Genomic DNA, 21351 nt, shown 5'->3' on the forward strand with positions numbered 1-21351 from the left:
ACCTTTGTTTTCTGGGTGTTGTCTCCGTTCCTGCTGCGGCCTACCATCGGCCCAACTCCTGGAGCTGTCGGCTTCCAGGGCTCCGGTTCGCTGAGCCCGCGGACCGGACTTACCATCAGCGGAGCCGGCCGTCTTCGGAGGCTGCGGGAGCAGCTGCGACTCGCCTTAGGCTCGGGCTGCGTGGATGCCGACATCGGGAGCTCCGGCAGCGGTAGCGTGTTCGCCCGCCCCGGATCGCGGGGCTTGGGCCGCGGACATTTCACCGTCCGGCGCGGCCTAAGATATGCCGCGGGATATTTCTCTGCTGGGCGGGGGCTTCAATGTCAGGAGCCACGACCGCCCCGACGTGCAGCAACAGCAGCAGCGTGTTCGCCCGCCCCGGATCGGACTTATCATCGGCAGAGCCGGCCTTCTTCGGAGGCTGCGGGAGTGGCTGGGACTCGCCTTAGGCTCGGCCCGCTGCGGACCGTCCGGCACGGCCTGCAACCACAACAACCTGACTGCGGGAGAGGACAGCAGGAGAAGGGAAAGACATTGTGGCCTTCCATCACAGTGAGGAGAGAGAGGACTGGAGGAGGAGACTCACTGTGATGGATGTTTCTTTTTTTGTGTGTTTTTGGGGTTGTGTAATTTTAATGCCTATTTAATGATTTTATTGTTGGACTGTGGGTGACTGAATTTCGTCCAATATTGGATGACAAATAAAGCTATCTTGAATCTTGAATCTTGAATTAGAATCATATACATGTACAGCTTGGAAACAGGCCCTTCAGCCCACCTTGCCTGTGCTGGCCAAGTTGACACTCTGGGCTAGTCTCATTTGCCTGCTCTCAGCCCACAGGCCTCTAAACCCTTCCTATCCATATCAGTCCAAATGCCTCTTAAAAGTCATAATTGTACTGCTTCTAAAGCTTCCTCTGGCAGCTCATTCCACACACAAACCACCTTGAGTGAAAAAAGGTGGATAGAGAGAGGTAGAATGAAACAGCATGGAAACAGGCCACTCAACCCACCGATCCTTGATTACCCATTCACACCAGTTGTTGTCTGTTATCCCTTTTTCTCATACATTCCTCCAGGAGCAATCTACGGAGGTCAACTAACCTACTGACACACACATCTTTGAGATGCAGGTGGAAAGTAGAGCAGAGGAAATTCACACGCTCGTAGGAAGAACACTCCAACTCCACACAGCTCAGAAATGAAGCAGGGTCTCTGACTCTGTGAGGCTGTGGCTCTCCTGGTCAACCTGGGGCCATCTTAAATATCTCTCCTCACACCTGAAGCCTATGTCCTCTAGCCTTAGAATCTTGTATCTCTGTCCAAATCTTTTCACTATATCTCATTATATCTCCACATCTGCCATGACCAAATACAACGCCTGAACTTTTGCTCGATTGCACCAGCTTTAGTGATGCAATTCACCTGAATACGCAGAAAACATCTCGGACTTTCAAATATGAACTAAGTTCAATGTAATTCCAGCTTCAACTGCTTTTGCACTAGCAAAGGGTACAGAGAAGATTTACGAGGATTGCCAGGACTAGAGGGTGTGAGCTATAGGGAGAGGTTGAGTAGGCTGGGTCTCTATTCTTTGGAGCACAGGAAGATGTGGGGTGATCTTACAGAGGTGTATAAAATCATGAAAGGAATAGATCAGGTAGATGCACAGAGTCTCTTGTCCAGAGTAGGGGAATCGAGGACCAGAGGACATAGGTTTAAGGTGAAGGAGGAAAGATTTAATAGGAATCTGAGGGGTAACTTTTTCACACAAACAGTGGTGGGTGTACGAAGCTGCCCGAGGAAGTAGTTGGGGCAGGGACTATTACAATGTTCAAGAAACATTTAGACAGTTACATGGATAGGGCAGGTTTCGAGGGATATGGGCCAAACGTGGGCAGGTGGGACTAGTGTGGCTGGGACGTGTTGGCAAATTGGGCCGAAGGGCCTGTGTCCACGTTTTATGAGGACGACTCATAGCACTAGTGCGTTGAAAACATCAGAGCAAAAAACAAACTGCTGGAGGAACTCAGTGGGTCAAGCAGCATCTGTGGAGGAATTTGACAGGCAGCAGCATTTCCAGTCAAGACCCTTGTTTCACACTGGTATAAAGAGGTGAGAATAAGTGGTACGGTAAGAGCTGGCATGTGACAGGGGGAGTCCCCATAAGGAGGTGTCCATGGCAGATAGTCAGATCGGGGAGAAAAAGGTAGACATGGTAATCAAGGCTGGATGTGAGAATGAGGACAGACACAAAATGCTGGAGTAACTCAGCGGGACAGGCAGCATCTCTGGAGAGAAGGAATGGGTGATGTTTCGAGTCGAGACCCTTCTTCAGACGGAGAGTCAGGGGAGAAGGAGACATAGAGATGTCGAAGAGTAAGGTGTGAAAATGAGAGATCAAAGGGGATGCGGTTCAAGGAAAATTGGAGACGGGTTGCAGCTGGTGGAACCAGATAAGGGAGGTGAGGGGCGAGATGCTAAAGCAGGGGGAGGGTGGGAGAGGGAGGGGCGATGAGAGTTGGGGATCCAAAGGGGGTAAAGGTAGGTGGTGAGTAGAGAATGAAATGGAGGAGGGGAAAGGATCTGGGTCATAGGGGAGTGGGCGTATAAAGTGTGGGAATAATGGGTGCGTGAGAGGACTTGGGCAGATTGAAAGGGGGAAAGAAGGGGCAGGGAGGTTTACCTGAAATTGGTAAACGATCGTACCATTGCGCGCGGGCTACCTAAGCGGAGTATGAAATGCTGTGCTTCCACTTTGTGCACGGTCTCACCCTGGCGGTGGAGAAGCCATGGACTTCTCCACAGGTCTGCATGACACTGTGAAGGGTAAGAGAATGAGAACGGCTGGCAACCGCGAGCTCCAGCTGGGCCTGATAGACAGAGCACAAGCGTTCGCTGAAGTGGTCACTTAACCCACACTCACCAACGAGCCAGAGGCCACATTGAGAGCACCAAATGCAATCCTGAGAGTGGAAGTGCATGCATCCTTTTTTTCCACCATCTCAATACTTCCTCTGCTTACCCCACACTTTTCCTTCTCCGATTCAACTACCCCAGCCTTTGTCCTCTCCACATTAGGGCGGTCACGGAGGCACAGCGGTAGAGTTGCTGCCTTACAGCGAATGCAACGCCGGAAACCCGGGTTCGATCCCGACTACGGGTGCTGTCTGTACGGAGTTTGTACGTTCTCCCCGTGACCTGCGTGGGTTTTCTCCGAGATCTTCGGTTTCCTCCCACACTCCAAAGACGTACAGGTTTGTAGATGAATTGGCTTGGTAAATGTAAAAATTGTCCCTAGTGGGTGTAGGATAGTGTTAATATGCGGGGATTGCAGTTCGGCATGGACCCGGTTGGGTTGAATGGCCTGTTTCCACGCTGTATCTCTAAACTAGACTAAACAGCACATCAAGCCTTGGTTACTATCTCCTCTTTTCTCCACCTCACATGACTCATCTGTTGAGCAAACCCTCCTAACCTGGACCCAACGATCTCTTCCCAGTGTAGGAAACAAAAACTGCAGATGCTGTTTTAAATCGAAGGTTGACCCAAAATGCTGGAGTAACTCAGCGGGTCAGGCAGCATCTCGGGAGAGAAGGAGCGGGTGACGTTTCGGGTCGAGACCCTTCTTCAGACTAATTAAGAGTCTCAGCCCGAAACGTCGCCCATTCCTTCTCTCCCCAGGTGCAGCCTGACCCGCTGAGTTACTCCAGCATTTTGTGTCCACCTATCTCTTCCCAGTGCTTGCCCCACCCCTTCCCACCAGCCATCTTCCCTCTACTCCAGTCATGGAGAAGGGTTCTGACCAGGAGTAGTCTCCCTATTCCCCTGCCTGCCCCACTGAGTTCCTACAGCACTTTGTTTTTTGCTCAAGATTCCATTCCATTTTTATTGAGTCTCTAATAAAAATATGAACTGGCAAACCAGCCCCCACCTACCCATCCCCCCATCCCCCCATCCCCCCATCCCCCCATCCCCCCATCCCCCCATCCCCCCACCCCCCCCATCCCCCCCATCCCCCCCATCCCCCCATCCCCCCCACCCCCCCCCCATCCCCCCATCCCCCCCCCCCCCCCCCCCCCCCCCCATCTTGCCACTGATTAGATGAGTAAATTACTCTTATTGGTGGTTATTTGAGAGGCCTCTAAAAATTAAACGGTGCCTCTGGGCACAAATGGTGCTTCTGGGCACGATATGTGCATTTCAAATGCTTTCAAATTCATACATTTTAAAAAATTACCAATAAACTAATCGCTGCAATAAAATCTAATTAATTCCTCTTATTTTTAGTTTAGTTGAGTTTAGAGATACAACGCGGAAACAGGCCCTTCGTGTCTGCACACACCAGCCATCCCCGCACACTGACACTATCCTACACACACTAAGGACAAATTACAATTTTTACCAAGTCCATTAACCGACAAACCTGTAAGTCGTTGGAGTGTGGGAGGAAACCGGAGATTCCGGGGACGTGCAGTTCACGGGGAGAACGTATAAACTCCGTACGGACAGCATGAGTAACCAGGATTGAACCCGGGTCTCTGGCGCTGTGAGGTAGCAACTCGACTGTGCCGACCTTTTCTTTAAATATATTTTCTAGTCACGGAAAAACAGGTCACTCATAAGTAAGCCTGCTGGAAGGAGCATTTTGAAAAACTCATCAATGGGGATTATGTTCTTATTGTTCCACAACTCTTAATGTCAGGAAGCTCCAAGGACGCAGAAGGTTCGACCAGCCCCGACCATTGTCAGATCGCCCGGCGTGGGGGAGCTGAGATTCCCCCCCCCCCCCCCCGATGCAGGAGCTTGATCGCCCCCACGCGGAGGCCCCAAACGCCGGCTACGGGAGTCAAGATCGTCCCGTCAACGGAAGGCTCGAGGCCCACGACCGCGGGGGCGAGAACAAAGAAGGGAGGAGATTGAACTTTTTTTTTTCGCCTATTCCCCTATTCTGGGTAAAAGACTCTGTGCATCTACCCAATCTATTCCTCTCATGATTTTGTATACTTCGATACAAGATCTCCCCTCATCCTCCTCTGCTCCATGGAATAGAGACCCAGCCTACTCAACCTCTCCCTATAGCTCACATCCTCTAGTGGAACAGACTTCGCAACCTCAATTCACTGTCGCACCGAACACCACAGCCCCACCCGGCTCAGACATGCCCCGCAAAGAGTGGGTCGCCCTGAACCGGCTCCGCACAGGGGTCGGCCGGTTCAACGCCAACATGCATCGTTGGGGGTTGCGTCCATCAGCAGCCTGTGTGTGTGGGAGAGCAACCCAGAGTATGGTCACACACTCACTGTCTGTCCTTCGTGGTCCCACACAAAGGTCCGATACAAAGCCATGCTTATTTACACCGGGGGGGGGGGGAAGGTTGCATACCTCTTTCATCATCAGCACCCTTCAAACAATGGCCCTCGTGCTAGGACCAGCTCGAACCAGGTCAGACCTGCTCCGACACGCTCCGCTGCACTTACACTCTTAACCCACTCAGTACTGAAACTCTTTGAATGGTGGTGCTGGCTCGAAGGGCCGAATGGCCTACTCCTGCACCTATTTTCTACGTTTCTATGTTTATTGAACATAATTGGCTTTAAACTAAATACTCATAAAACAAAGTACTCTGCCAACCTGACAATGCCAGCTACCAACAATAAAGGTTTATAATGAGGCCCTGGAAATAATGGATCACTTTCCACACGTCTGGGGTCACCTCTTAGTTAAGGCAAATGTCAACAATGTGGAACACAGTACATAGAACGGTACAGCACAGGCACAGGCCCTTTGACCCACAATGTCTGTGCCAAACATGATGCCAAGCTAAACTCATGACACCTGTCTGCACATGATCCATATCCCCCCATTCCTAAATACTCTATCCACTTTCCTACCTAAAGCCTCTTAAACACCACTATCACATCTGCTTTCACCACCACCACAAGTAGTGCATACTAGGCACCCACCATCCTCTGTGTAAAAAAATAAATGCCTCACATATCTCCTTTAAACTTTGCCCCCCTCACCTTAAAGCACTGACCTCTAGTCTTTTCCAACCTGGAACGAAGGTTCTGACATCTGCCCTAATTATGCAAAAATTCACCACCGCTGCAATCTCTGGCCGTTTGAGGAAACAGCATGGTCGAAGATCAAGACCTCATACCCAACAATAACCGACTCTCCAATTAGCAGCGATCCCGGGGTCCCGTACGTTTCAAAGGCAAAGACTACCTGCAACAGCACCTGAAACGAACTGGAGTGGTACTACTGACGCTATCTCCACATAATCTATACATATATGTGTATATATCCAGTGTAAGAAAATAACTGCAGATGCTGGTACAAATCGAAGGTATTTATTCACAAAATGCTGGAGTAACTCAGCACGTCAGGCAGCATCTCAGGAGAGAAGGAATGGGTGATGTTTCGGGTCGAGACCCTTCTTCAGACTGATGTCAGGTGGGCGGGACAAAGGAAGGATATAGGTGGAGACAGGAAGATAGAGGGAGAACTGGGAAGGGGGAGGGGAAGAGAGGGACAGAGGAACTATCTAAAGTTGGAGAAGTCAATGTTCATACCGCTGGGCTGCAAGCTGCCCAAGCGAAATATGAGGTGCTGTTCCTCCAATTTCCAGTGGGCCTCACTATGGCACTGGAGGAGGCCCATGACAGAAAGGTCAGACTGGGAGTGGGAGGGGGAGTTGAAGTGCTCAGCCACCGGGAGATGGTTGGTTAAGGCGGACTGAGCGAAGGTGTTGAGCGAAGCGATCGCCGAGCCTGCGTTTGGTTTCGCCGATGTAAATAAGTTGACATCTAGAGCAGCAGATACAATAGATGAGGTTGGAGGAGGTGCAGGTGAATCTCTGTCTCACCTATATATCCATGTTATATATATATAAATAATATTATATATCTATATATACACATACATATATTTTTCTACACACATATGCACACACATATATATATATATACCAGCATCTGCAGTTATTTTCTTATATATATATATATACGTGTGTGTGTATGTATAAATGTGTGTGTGTGTGTGTGTGTGTGTGTGTGTGTGTGTGTGTGTGTGTGTGTGTGTGTGTGTGTGTGTGTGTATGCAAGTATGTGTGCGTATAATTATATATATACACACACTGATCTTTTTTTTCTTGTTTATCATATTGTTTCCAATGTACTATGTTTACACATTCTGTTGTGCTGCTGCAAGTAAGAACATCATTGTTCTATCTGGGACATATGACAGTCAAACACTCTTGACTCTTGGCACTCCAAATGCATCAGCAGGTTAGACATACCAAAATCAGCACCCTCTCTCAGGCCAATCTGCACATCAGCAAGGCTCTCATCCATTAGTCAGCTCTGGTGTGCAGATACAGAGAATGCATTGTTGTCATTGGGCTCCAGAGAGGGCACTATTCCAAGCTTCATCATGCCAAGAGACTGCTTGGAGGACTGTAAACACACTTCAAGGATGTCTTCAAACTCAAATATCCTCTCCAAGTCATGGGAATTTCTGGCATGTAACCAATCAAAATAGACACAGAATATGCAGGAGAACACAGACAATATTTGAGTGCCTTTGGCAGGAACAGACACAGGCAAAGCCAGATGTAACTGGAAGGAGCACACCATCTACTCAACCACCCACCTGATCAACCACTCCCAGCCAGCTTTTGACAAAGTCTGCAGATCTCACAAATGTCTTATTGGGGGCCTTTCCAGAATGTAGAGTTGCAATGGAATCCTTGATCTGGAGAGATTGGCTTTCTAAAAAACAGACTTAGAAATGATAGACTGGGGTCATAATTGAGAATGCTTTTTTGATGACATTGATTTTTAGCGCTCTGGATGGAGCTGTACTCTGACGCATTTGTGCCAGTGGTGTGCAGTGATGTCAACTAGCAGGCAATACAAATTTTGACAACATGCTCAAAATTCTAACACGTGTACTTGGTAAGTTAGGACATACTTGGTATGTTAGGAATCGTTACGGCTAAAGAAAAAAAGCAGGCCATAAATGAAAAACTGAGTCCTGTGTATGGTGTTAAAAAGGGCTTAAAGGCCCTGTCCCAGTCTGGCGATTTTTTAGGCGGCTAAGCTGTCGCCGCACGGTTGCCGGGGTGCCACGGGCACGGTCGTGAGTAGTCTCCAAAGAGCCGTAGCGTTTTTCTGGTCGTCACTGGATTTTGTGAAGGCTTTAAATTTTTCGGCGACTGTTGGTTTGACGCCAATGAGAGTAGCTTGATGTCACCTGACGTGGGCGCTGTTGCCTGGTGAAGTATGTTGTTGCCAGGTGAAGTAGGTTGTCGCTGGTGCTAACTTCGGTGAATTCCAAGTGTGGACTTGATCTGATCACCCATCAGTGTAATGTGTCCATAAATGGTGTTAGGTTTTGTGTGTTTTTTCACTTGTATTCTGTTTTAAGTTTGAATTTTAAAGTTTGAAGTTTGAAGTTTATTTAAATTTATTGATGTTTATTACAATATTTTTGTATGCACTGTTGTATGTCCTTATCAACCTTTTAAAGAATTTTGTCTGTATATCAATAAAGGAAATTCTTGACATTTTGACAGAAAATTGATGTTTGAAGTTATTGTATTTCAGAGTAGTTTCTCATGGCATCACTTTCAAATAGGAATGATGCAGAATGATTGGAAACCCGACCGTACATCCCCTTTTGTAGGGAAAGTGGGTGAAACTTGAATTGTCTTCAGTTGTCTTCAATCTTCAGGGTCGTAGCTTGTTGCGGGTGGACGTAGGTTAACTTCGGTTGTCGTAGGTTGTCGCCTGTGTGGTTTGTAGGTCGTCGTAGGTGCGGTCGTAGGTGGGCGTTCTACTTGCGACGATTGGGTCGCCGGTTGCCGGTAACTTGCCGTAGCTTGACGTCGACTAGGTGGTAGGTTGTGGTAGCTTGTCGTGGACATTGTCGTAGGGGGGTTCAGTCACCGTTTTTTCGGCGACCTGCTACGACTATGACAGTCGCCGGCAGTCGCCTAAAAAATTGCCCAAGTGGGACAGGCCCCTTACTTTACTCAGCCCACCACTGTGGAGCCTAAAAGTATCCACCACCTTACAGCTCGCTGCAGTTTGAAGAAATCTTGTGGGCTCACACCAACCTCCCCAAGCACCTTAGATAATGATTCCCTCAGAGGTGAACCATCCCTGATGCATCTTGCACATCACCCGGGCCTATATCTGATAAAATGTGACCACCCGCTCTCACAAGCAGCCACCCTTTAATGTCCCATTATGCTGCTACACAATTGCTAGCTTAACATGGTTTAAAGGTCAGATATTCATTCCCTGCACTTCTTATAATAATAATAATAATAATAAGCATTTATTTTATATAGCGCCTTATCGGGAGCTCAAAGCGTTTTACAAGAACAATCATAACATAAAAACAAACAGACAAACTATCCTAACGGAGAAGCGGCGAATAAACAGCGCCAGCGTCCTCTCACGTCAGGGTCCGGCAGTAGACAACAAAAAGCACAGGACACACAGATACAATTTTTACACTAACAGCCGTCATAGTGATTGCTCCAGGCACACCCTCACTGTGATGGAAGGCAAAGAAAAGTCTTATCTCCTCCTCATTCTTCTCCCGTGGTGCCACGAGGTGATCGAGGCTCCCGACTTTTTGAAGCCCCCACCGGGCGATGGAAAGTCCCAGGGCCGAGCCGAGCAGGCCGATGAAAGTCCTGAGCCCCCACCAGGCGATGGAAAGTCACAGGGCCGAGCCGAGCAGGCCGATGAACTTAAAAGAACTACTCGCCATTCAAAGTCACCGTGTCTTTGAAGATGGACACAACTGGTTTCAACAAGGGCATTTGTCAGAGGTGTATCATTTAATGGATGTGTTGAGGCAGGGAATGGTGTGAAAAGATTATTCCTGGCAGCGCAGGACTGCCAGTAGGTTAACAGCTGCAGTAGGTCAATGAGACGACAAGCTGGGAATTTGAGGCTAAATGAAGGGTAATAGATCTCTTCACTCCACTGCGTGAATCCAAGCCCTTTTTACACCTTGAGAAAGGAAAACAAACTCTGCATTGGTGTTAATGGATTTTGGTGCATTATCAGCTGATGAATGAAAGAAAGGGTGTTGAAGATTTTAATCAAACACCACCCAAGATACATGCGCCAGCACGCAGCAGAGATTCCGGTAGCCCTTGCCCGCCTACATTCCTGTCTTTTGGGCTTCTGGGATTCTCAAGGTCAAACTAATGCTGCCTCCAAAAAATTCTCCAAAACGACTGGAAGAACAAGTAAACCAACAACGGGTGGACCATCTGATGTCAATTCCCTCAGTGTCGAGATTGTGATTACACTCAGTCCCTGCTGAGGGTAGGTCACCACCAGACTGGTACGGGTCGAACACCAGTCTCACGAAACAAACCTGCCTTGAGACTCTGCCACAGAAGACATTAGCAGGTAGGAAGAGGGGAAGAATCAAGATGGTCCTCAAAACCTCCTTGTAAATGAACCATCCTCGCTGACTCCCAATGAATTCCTGGAGAAGAACTATTTGCGATTGCCCTGAGGACCTCGGGAGTATGCATTGGGAGCAGTTGGAAGCCCAGCGCAAACAGCAAAAGGAGTGGACCACTCAAACAACCCCTCCTGTGCATCTCCTGTCACCTGTGTGAGATAGTCTATGGGTCCCATCTTGGCCTCATCATTCACTTCAGAATCCAGAACCAGGTCTACCTAAGTAACAAAATAGACAGTGACTTCATATCAGTTTCTGCACAATAAGCTTTCTATGATCCCAGGACAATAATAGTCATAAGTTCATACAACACAGAAACAGGCCCTTCAGCCCATGTTATTGATGCCAACCAAGGCGCCCAATCTAGGCCAGTCCCATTTGCCCGTGTTTGGCCCGTATCCCTCTAAAATTTTCCTATCCATGTACCTGTCCAAGTGGCTTTTAAATGCTGTTATGGTACCTGCCTCAACTATCACCTCTGGCAGTATGCTCACATATCCACCATCATCTGAGTGAAAACATTGCCCCATAGGTTCCTATTAAATCTTGGCCCGTTCACCTTAAATCCATGTCCTCTGGTTCTTGATTTAGAAACATAGAAAAACATAGAAAATAGGTGCAGGAGGAGGCCATTTGGCCCTTTGAGCCAGCACCGCCATTTATTGTGATTCGTGGCTGATATCCCCTACTTTGGGAAAATGAATTCACCATATTTATTCCCCTTTATAAGATCACCCCTCAGCCACATGCACTCTAAAGCATTGAGATTTAGCCTGCCCAACCTGTCATGTAGCTCAGGCCCTCGAGTACTGGCAGCATCCGCACTCTTTCCAGCCCGATGACATCCTTCCTATGGCAGGGTGGCCAAAACCAAACCTCTAATAAAGGCCCTTGTAGAATCTCTCCTTACCAACGTCTTGTCCAACTGGAACATAATGTCCCAACTATAATACTCAAGACCCTGAATGATGAAGGCCAATGTACCAAAAGCCTTCTTTACCACCCTATCTACCCATGATACCACTTTCAGGGAACTATGTACGCATACTCCAATATCCCTCTGCTTTACAACACTCCACGTGGCCTTACATTCACTGTGAAGATCCTGCCCTTGGTAATCAGTCTGAAGAAGGGTCTCGACCTGAAACATCACCCATTCCTTCTCTCCCGAGATGCTGCCTGACCTGCTGAGTTACTCCAGCATTTTGTGAATAACTGCCCTTGGTAAAGACTGGTAGGGAATTCCCGATTGCTCTATTAATTCCCACCTACATTTACTGGTATTCTGTGAATTAAACATGGCCTGACTTTTGTACACCTTCTTGCATTTGGCCCATATCACTCTAAACCTATCCTATCCATGTCCCTATCCAAATGTCTTTTAAATGTTGTGATATTACCTACCTCAGCCACCACCTCTGGCAGTTCCCTCCACACATCTCCCACCATTGTATAAAAAAAAGTTGCCCCTCAGCTTCCTATTAAATCATTTCCACTGCACCTTAAACCTATATCCTCTGGTTCATGATTCCCATACTCTGTGTAAAAGACTCTATGCATTTACCCTATCAAACTCCTCATGATTTTATATACCTCGAGAAGATACGTGCAACATACTGGCCTGATCTGCAACAAAGAAACCCTGTACATCCACAGAATTAGTGTGGTGTGGGGGCGGTGAGCAGATTGCAAAAGAGGTTTTGTTCACAATATGGCCATTTAAAAATGGGGTGAGAAGAAACTTTTTCACCCAGAGAGTTGTGAATTTGTGGAATTCTCTGCCACAGAATGTAGTGGAGGCCAAATCACTGGACGAATTTAAAAGAGAGTTAGATAGAGCTCTAGGGGCTAGTGGGATCAAGGGATATGGGGAGAAGGCAGGCACGGGGTACTGATTGTGGGTGATCAGCCATGATCACAATGAATGGCGGTGCTGGCTCGAAGGGCCAAATGGCCTCCTCCTGCACCTATTTTCTATGTTTCTATGTTTCTAAATTATTTTGATAGTTGACTAATCTACGGCCTTAACAGCCAACTCTCAATATATTGGAACGTCATTGTGGCATTGTGTCGTGATATTCTCTCACGCTCTTCACCAGCTCATGAATCAGTACTCTCCCATTTTGATCATGTGTTGAATGAACACTTGATGGGACCAACCCTAACCCTAACCCTAAATTATTAAATATAAATTAAGAAAATAAGGTACCAAATTTCAAAAATCAAAATTTAAAGGCTCAAATAACATGTAATTGAACTCAATTGGTCCAAACAATATAAATCAACTAATACTATCATGAACCCTTGCAGCCATCTCTCCATTAGATGATTGGAGATGGTGTTTCTGCCGCTTAAACAGCTGGGTTTTTAGCAACATGGCAACTTCAGGGACATTTATAGGCCACAATTTTCCCAATTCAAACAAAGTTAAAATTCTCAGAATAACGTGGTGGGATTTGAATTAATATTCCTTGAAGAGATAGCTGAGGCCTCCAAATTACTTATCCGACCATATAATCGCTCTTCTACCACACAGCATTCATTCCTTGCCTCCTTGCAAACACAAAAGACTATCATTAGAATATTTGATGGCGTAATTTGGAATGAAAATTGTGGCAGTTGTTATCAAAGGCGGCACGGTGGCGCAGCGGTAGAGTTGCTGCCTTCCAGCGAATGCAGCGCCGGAGGCCCGGGTTTGATCCCGACTACGGGTGCTGTCTGTACGGAGTTTGTACGTTTTCCCCATGACCTGCGTGGGTTTTCTCCGAGATCTTCGTTTTCCTCCCACACTCTGAAGACGTACAGGTGTGTAGGTTAATTGGCTTGGTAAATGTAAAAATTGTCCCTAGTGGGTGTAGGATAGTGTTAATAAACGGGTAGGAAAGAAAACTGCAGACGCTGGTTTAAATCGAAGGTAGACACAAAATGTTGGAGTAACCCAGCGGGTCAGGCAGCATCCCTGGAGAGAAGGAATGGGTGACGTTTCGGGTTGAGACCCTTCTTCAGACTGATGTCAGGGGAGGGGGCGGGACAAAGATAGGATGTAGTAGGAGACAGGAAGTCTAGGATCGCTGGTCGGCGCGGACCCGGTGGGCCGAAAGGGCCTGTTTCCACACTGTATCTCTAAACTAAGCTAAAGGTACACCGTAACACATGCACCAATTTGATACAAACACTACGTACAGCTGAAGCCCACAGGAATCAGAAGGGATTAATAGCCATCCAGTGAGAACAATTTAATTAGCCACTGAAGTCTATTACAAAGATATCAGTCACATTTGTTTCAATCCTTGACTGTCACAGTCGCTTCATTGCATTACAGTACACGTGTTCACCGCGCTTGGATAAGTACCTGAGGACAAGGATGCAGTTGCCTGGGCACCGAGCTTTAAATATGGGCCTTACAAATGTAACACAATGCAGAGGCAGAAACAGCTGACTGAGTCATAACAAAGAACCCCAGTGAGGTTTGCCTGGAATGTCAAGATTTTCACATCTTTTGTCAGCCTCAAGATGGTTAAACAATGTAAACTACACTGCAAAATACCCCCACTGGCTCTGTGACAAATTGAATAAGGCACTTATCAAAGCAGCAACGCTTAGCTCAAGAAAAGTCAAAGAGGAAATAAAATTCAGCATAAATAAAACCAATAAATCATACCTACATTCCTTCCCAACACCAGCTACATTCACTGCACTGAATAACGATTAAGGATTTATTACTTTTGTCATTTTTCATTATATGATTAATAGTTGATGTAATGCCATACACCGTATAAAACTGTTCTTATAAAAATGGTATTGTACATCAACAACACTTATCTGGACCTACCATAATAGTTTGTTACTGATTGTTGCATGTGCAACGTTTCATAATGCTAAAAGCTATTACCACAACAAAAACATATTATAAACATTTAATGACACAGTGAATACTCTGTTAGGAAACAAATGTAAATGTATAATATTACTCAAATTGAATTGAATGACCGCTTAGCTCAAGATAAAGATTATTCAAGTCAATTTTTCCTCTCACTGATTAGTTTTTTAAGATAACATGAAACAGAAATTAGAAGCTGAGTGCTAAACCATTCTGCCCGCCATAAGCAATCAGTTTCATCCTTCTTTCCCAACAAATTTTAATACTATTTTTGAGCAACACCAGTCCCTTTTCAAAGATCCAATATGTACAAAATTATCATCACTATTTTACAACACTTAAACTTTAGCAATACAGCATGGAAACAGGCCCATTCGTCCCGCTGAGGACCGCGCCGACCAGCCATCACCCCCGTGCGCTTGCACTATCCTACACATCAGGGACAATTTACAACTTACAGCAGCGAATTAACCTGCAATCCTGTCTCTGGAGTGCGGGAAGAAACCAGAGCACCCGGAGGAAACCCACACACAGTCGCGGGGAGAACATACAAACTCCGTGCAGACAGCACCCACAATCAGGATCGAACCTGGGTCTCTGGCGCTGTAAGGCAGCAACTCTCCCACTCGTTAAAATAAAATAAATCGTTTCTCTGCCATCTGAGGTCGTCCGTCTTCAGCTGTGTACGGTGCCCTCAACCATGTCTCCTTTGTTCCTTGTAGTTCTCACCCCTCGCCCCCCAGACACACCAGGGACAGGGTTCCCCTGGCCCTCACCCTTCACGCCATTCGCCAAACGCCGACAGGTGGGACTAGTGTAGATGGGACATATAGGTTGGCGTGGACATGATGGGCCAAAGGGCTTGTTTCCATGCTCTATGACTCTATGACTCTAATACACAACATCACGCAACAGCATTAGGACAATAGACAATAAACAAAAGGTGCAGGAGGAGGCCATTCACCCCTTCGAGCCAGCACCGCCATTCAATGTGATCATGGCTGATCGTTTCAGGCAGGACCTTTCCTCTACTTCACTTATTTAACAACCTAATGTTCCTATTATGAATTGCAGAATATTGATTATGACAGTACAGTAAATCCTCATTCCAACAGACCACGGAGGGGGTTCATTATTGCGAGTGCCCACTATAACCGAGTAATGTATTATCATTGTATTTAATTGAAACAAAGAACTGCAGATGGTTAATATTCAGAAGGCCACATGGTGTTGGAGTAATGGACAGCATCTCTGGAGAACATGGATAGGTGACGTTGGGACCCTTGTTCAGACTGATTCAGTGGGCTGAGTTACTGCACCCCCTCCGTGTCGTCTCTCCTTGCAACTAGGCACCAACGCCGCTGGTCTGCACCAACGCACTCCTCCCCATAAACTCCCTAACAACTGTCTGACGTGTCCACCATCGCGGCCCGTGTCCCAGGCTGTCGTTTCCCCCATCGATCGGTGAAGGAGGAGGTGGCGGTTGAGCGGGGGAGGAGAGGCCAAGTGGACAGAACGACAGCACGGTGGCGCAGCGGTAGAGTTGCTGCCCTACAGCGAACGCAGCGCCGGAGAATCGGGTTCTCCCCGTGACCTGCGTGGGTTTTCTCCGAGATCTTCGGTTTCCTCCCACACTCCAAAGACATGCAGGTATGTGGGTTAATTGGCTGGGCAAATGTAAAAATTGTCCATAGTGTGTGTAGGATAGTGTTAGTGTGCGGGGATCGCTGGGCGGTGCGGACCCGGTTGGCTGAAGGGCATGTTTCTGCGCTGTATCTCTAAATCTAAAAAAAAAATCTAAAACAACGGGAGCTATAGTTCAAACCAAAGACAGAAACCCCCGTGACCCAGGTTCACCCCTGACCTCCTTCTCTGCCACTGTGGAGATAGCATGTTTCTTTTCCATGTGACCACATGCATTTCCTCCACTTGCTCCACTTATCTCCAATTCTAAAGTTGTGTGGGTGGTAGATTAATTGGTCACTCTAAATTGCCCTGTTGTGTGGGTCATTGGTAAATTCTCAGGAGAGCTGATGCGAACCTGCGGGATGGCGGGACTGTCATATGAGGAAAGATTGGAAAGACTGGGCTTGTCTTCACTGGAGTTTAGAAGGATGAGAGGGGATCGATTGTATAGAGATGTATAAAATTACAAAAGGACTGGACAAGCTAGATGCAGGAAAAATGTTCCTAGTGTTGGGGGAGTCCAGAACCAGGGGCCACACAGTCTAGGAATAAAGGGGAGGCCATTTAAAACTGAGGTGAGAAAAAACTTTTTCACCCAGAGAGTTGTGAATTTGTGGAATTCTCTGCCACAGAGGGCAGTGGAGGCCGATTCACTGGATGGATTTAAAAGAGAGTTAGATAGAGCTCTAGGGGCTAGCGGAATTAAGGGATGTGGGGAGAAGGCAGGCACGGGTCACTGATTGTGGATGATCAGCCATGATCACAATGAATGGTGGTGCTGGTCCGAAGGGCCGAATGGCCTCCTCCTGCACCTATTTTCTATGTTTCTGTGAATGTGAGGAGAATGAAGCGGCATTGGCATGGATGTCAACCCGACTGTCAGTGGGGACTCATTCAGCGAGCCTTTCTCTGTGTGGTAGTACTCTATGATTATGACTCCTCCAGGAAAAATATAAAGTGAAGGCATCAGTCATCACCACCACCAGGCAAAAGGAATGAGAGGAAAAGTTAAACAGAAAGCTCCCCATTTCTCACTGAAAAATGTGATGATCACCCATTCAAATGAATTGCTGCCACATTGATTTCATCTTCAGACAATACCATAAATATGCAGCCACATCCTTTCCAAAACTGCGTTTGAAGGAACTGCAGATGCCGGTTTATACCGAACATAAACAGACAATGAGTTACTCAGCGGGTCAGGCAGCATCTCTGGAGAGAAGGAATGGGTGATATCGGGTCAACACCCTTCTTCCAAAACTGTCAGGCAGCAATAAGGCAGTTCAATTGAATAAGTTATTTATTCAGTTTAATAAGGCTACACAATTTGCAAGAGCCTGGTTTAGGTGCATGTGGTTGTAGCATTGGTTTTGTGTATTCTGCCTATCTACACCAGATAACGAGTGGCCTCACCACCAGTACTGACATGATTGTTGTACGCCAGCCTTCTGCAGACAATAGACAATAGGTGCAGGAGGAGGCCATTCGGCCCTTCGAGCCAGCACCTCCATTCAATGTGATCATGGCCGATTATACACAATCAGTACCCCGTTCCTGCCTTCTCCCCATACCCCCTGACTCTGCTATCATTAAGAGCTCTATCTAGCTCTCTCTTGAATGCATTCAGAGAATTGGCCTCCACTGCCCTCTGAGGCAGAGAATTCTGCAGATTTACAACTCTCTGGGTGAAAGGTGAAACTGTCTGAGTATAGGGAAGATGTAACACCCGTCCCTGTACCTCCGCATGCACATCCATCTAGGGAGCCCCGCAGTCCTTCCAAGTGAGGTAGAGGTTTACGTACACCTCCTCCAACCTCATCCACTGCATTTGGTGCTCCCCAAGGTGGCCTCTTTGACATGGGCAAGACCAATAGGCTAGGCAACTGTTTCACCGAACATGTGCTCGGCTACCGATGGATCTGCCTGCAGGATCTCCCAGTTGCTAACCATTTTAACTCCCATTCCCATATTGACGTTTTTGTCCTGGGCCTCCTCCATTGCCATTGCCACACAAACTAGAGGAATGGCATCTGGTCTTCCACTTGAACTTGAATTCTCCAATTTGAAGTAGACAAACCCCCCCCCCCCACCCCTCTCTTCTCTGTGGCCAACCTGACGTGCACCTGTTTCTTCCTTTCCCACCCCCACCCTTTCATCGATAGTCTTTCCTCTGGCTCCACATTTCACTCCTCTCTCATCCTTATCTCACACTTTTGGGCTTTTCATCTCTGGCCTCTGTCCAACCACCTGCCAACCAAAAACACCCTCTCTCCCGTATCCACCTATCACTTGCCAAGCTCGTCCCACCCGTACCTATCTTCCAACTTCCTCCCCCCTCCCCCCCCCCCCAGTACAATCAGCTTTTGAAGAAGGGTTCCAACTCGAAACATCACCTCATCATGTCCTCCAGAGATGCTGCCTGACCCGCTGGGTTATTGCAGCACTGTGCCTTTTCTGCCCACTTGTCAACAACACACCACTTCCAACTGCAGATTATCAGGGGATACTTACTCCTCAATCAGCCCAACCTCCCAACCCCCACCATGATTCTCAGACCACCCAGCAGCAACAATAAATGCTGTAGAAATATTTGTTTTATTACTGTACTCAAAATGAGCTCGTTTCCCCACACCATTTACGACTAAACAAATCATTTGGCTGTTCATCAGTCCATTCCAACATATTTAGAAAGCACATATCGCAGCAAGTCAGTTGTCTGTATCAGTTCATAAAATAAGAGGGAGGAAAACAGAATTGTTGTACAAAAAAAAGATTGTGGTAAATTACCTGGTGTGCATCTAAATCAATGATCATTGCCTTCGATACGCCTTCCACTCTCTCAAACAAAAACTGCAATAAGAAATAGTCATAATTACAATTTAGGAAAGCAAAAGTTCACAATTTCATAAGTGATATGAGCAGAATTAGAACAAATGTGTAGCTGGATTTCCAAAAGATGCCAAAGCAACAAGGGTAGTCTTCATGGGTGACTTGAACTTGCCCAATATTGATTGGGACTTGCCTAGTGCCCTGGACAGGGCAGAATTTGTGAGGTCTATCATGAGAATTTCCTAAAACAATATGTGGACAGTCCAACCTGGGAAGCTGGGAAATGAGCCTGGCCAGGTGACTGGTGTTTCAATAGACAATAGAATACAGAGCTTTATTTATTTGTCATTCGGTACCAAGGTACCGAACGAAATTACATAGCAGTCACACAAAATAAAAAAGAACACAAGACACATGACCCCAACACAAACGTCCATCACAGTGACTCCAAACACCCCTTCACTATGATGGAGGCAACGAAACTTCCACTCTCTTCCCCACGCCCACGGACAGACAGCTCGTCCCCGAATGACCCGCACAGTCCCCGCAAGAGGTTGGAAATGTCCCATGGCCGAGCCGGGCGATGGAAGGCCCCACGGCCGTATCATGCGCTACTAAGACCCGCGGCCGAGCCGCGGCGGGCGATGTTAGGTTCCCGCGGCCGAGCCGCACCGGGCGATGTTAGGTCCCGCGGCCGAGCCGCACCAGCGATGTAAAGTCCCGCGGCCGAGCCGCGACGGGCGATGGAAGGCCCCGCGGGCGATGGAAGGCCCCGCGGGCGATGGAAGGCCCCGCGGGCGATGGAAGGCCCCGCGGCCGAGCCGCACCGGACACTGTTAAGTCCAGCGGCCGAGCCGCACCGGGCGATGGAAGGCCCCGCGGGCGATGGAAGGCCCCGCGGCCGAGCCGCACCCCGCGCCGTGAGGAAGAGACCTAAAAAAGAAAGGCTTCCCCCCACCCCACCACACCCCCCCACATACACAGCCAAAAAACAAAACAAAAACCATCCCAACACCGACACACAACAAAAAAAAGGAAAAAAAGACGAACAGACTGCCAGCGAGCCGCAGCCGTTAGACGCCGCCACACGTGGGGGGGAGATAAGTGCAGGAGGAGGCCATTCGGCCCTTCAAGCCAGCACCACCATTCAATGTGATCATGGCTGATCATTCTCAATCAGTACCCCGTTCCTGCCTTCTCCCCGTACCTCCTGACTCCGCTATCCTTAAGAGCTCTATCTAGCTCTCTTTTGAATGCATTCAGAGACTTGGCCTCCACTGCCTTCTGAGGCAGTGAATTCCACAGATTTACAACTCTCTGACTGAAAAAGTTTTTCCTCATCTCATTTCTAAATGGCCTACCCCTTCATTGGAAGTTTCAGTGGAAGACCACATTGGGGATATGAATCACAACTCCATAATTTTTCAGATTGTTGAACAGAGAGAAGGTAGGACCTAGCGGGTAAGTATTAAACTGGAGTAAGGCAAATTATGATTTTATTAGGCAAGAGCTCAGGAGGTCACACTGCGAGCAATTGTTATTGGGTCCAACTACATCCGACACATGGGAGTCGCTTAAAGACCAGCTGATTAAAGGACAAAACTGGCATGTTTAAGTGAGGAGGATGGAAAAGTAAAGGAACCTTAGATGAACAAAGAGGTTGTAAATTTAATCAAAAAGAGAATGGAAGTGCATGCAAAGTTTAAGAGGTTGGAAACAGAACCTTTGAGGAATATAAAGAGAGAAGGAAAAAACTCAAGCAGGCAAAGTAGAAGGGCTAAAGGAATCACAAAATGGCTTTGGTGAAGAAAATCCCAAAGCTCTTTGTACCGGTATTAAAAACAAGAGGGCAACCAGGGAGAAGGTAGGATCGCTCAAACATCAAATGGGGAATTTTGACTGGAATGTAGGAGAGTAACTAAACCAGTAGGTTGCATCTGTATTCACCAAGGAGAAGGACAAGGTGGACAGTGAGATAAGTGTGGAGGACAGTCATGTGCAAAGGTTGGTTGAGATTGAGGAGGCGATGGGCTCTTGACAACCATTGAGGTGGATACATCTCCAAGACCTGATGGGAGTTATCCCAAGTTACCAGTGCAGCGTAGGTTCACGAGGTTAAACCCTGGGATGGCGGGACTGGAGTTTAGAAGGATGAGAGGGGATCTTATAGAGACCTATAAAATTATAAAAGGACTGGACAAGCTAGATGCAGGAAAAATGTTCCCAATGTTGGGGGAGTCAAGAACCAGGGGCCACACAGTCTAAGAATAAAGGGGAGGCCATTTAAAACTGAGGTGAGAAGAAACCTTTTCACCCAGAGAGTTGTGAATTTGTGGAATTCTCTGCCACAGAAGGCAGTAGGCCAATTCACTGGACGAATTTAAAAAGGACCTCTAGGGCTCGTGGAATCAAGGGATATGGGGAGAAGGCAGGCACGGGTTACTGATTGTAGATGA

At 47.4% G+C, this 21351-nt stretch overlaps 1 protein-coding gene across 5 annotated transcripts in view; it reads right to left on the reverse strand.

The window, feature by feature from the left end:
- The window catches only part of hdac11 (histone deacetylase 11), a 140811-nt gene that overhangs the window by 42076 nt on the left and 77384 nt on the right, over positions 1–21351 (reverse strand). For all 5 annotated transcript variants that reach the window (XM_078413949.1, XM_078413950.1, XM_078413947.1 and 2 more), the window contains one exon: positions 18854–18916. In XM_078413949.1, coding sequence (XP_078270075.1) covers positions 18854–18916 — 63 coding nt within the window. The remainder of the gene's footprint in view (positions 1–18853; positions 18917–21351) is intronic.

The sequence above is a fragment of the Rhinoraja longicauda genome, chromosome 17 (assembly GCF_053455715.1).
Source record: "Rhinoraja longicauda isolate Sanriku21f chromosome 17, sRhiLon1.1, whole genome shotgun sequence".
Taxonomy (NCBI): Eukaryota; Metazoa; Chordata; class Chondrichthyes; order Rajiformes; family Arhynchobatidae; genus Rhinoraja; species Rhinoraja longicauda.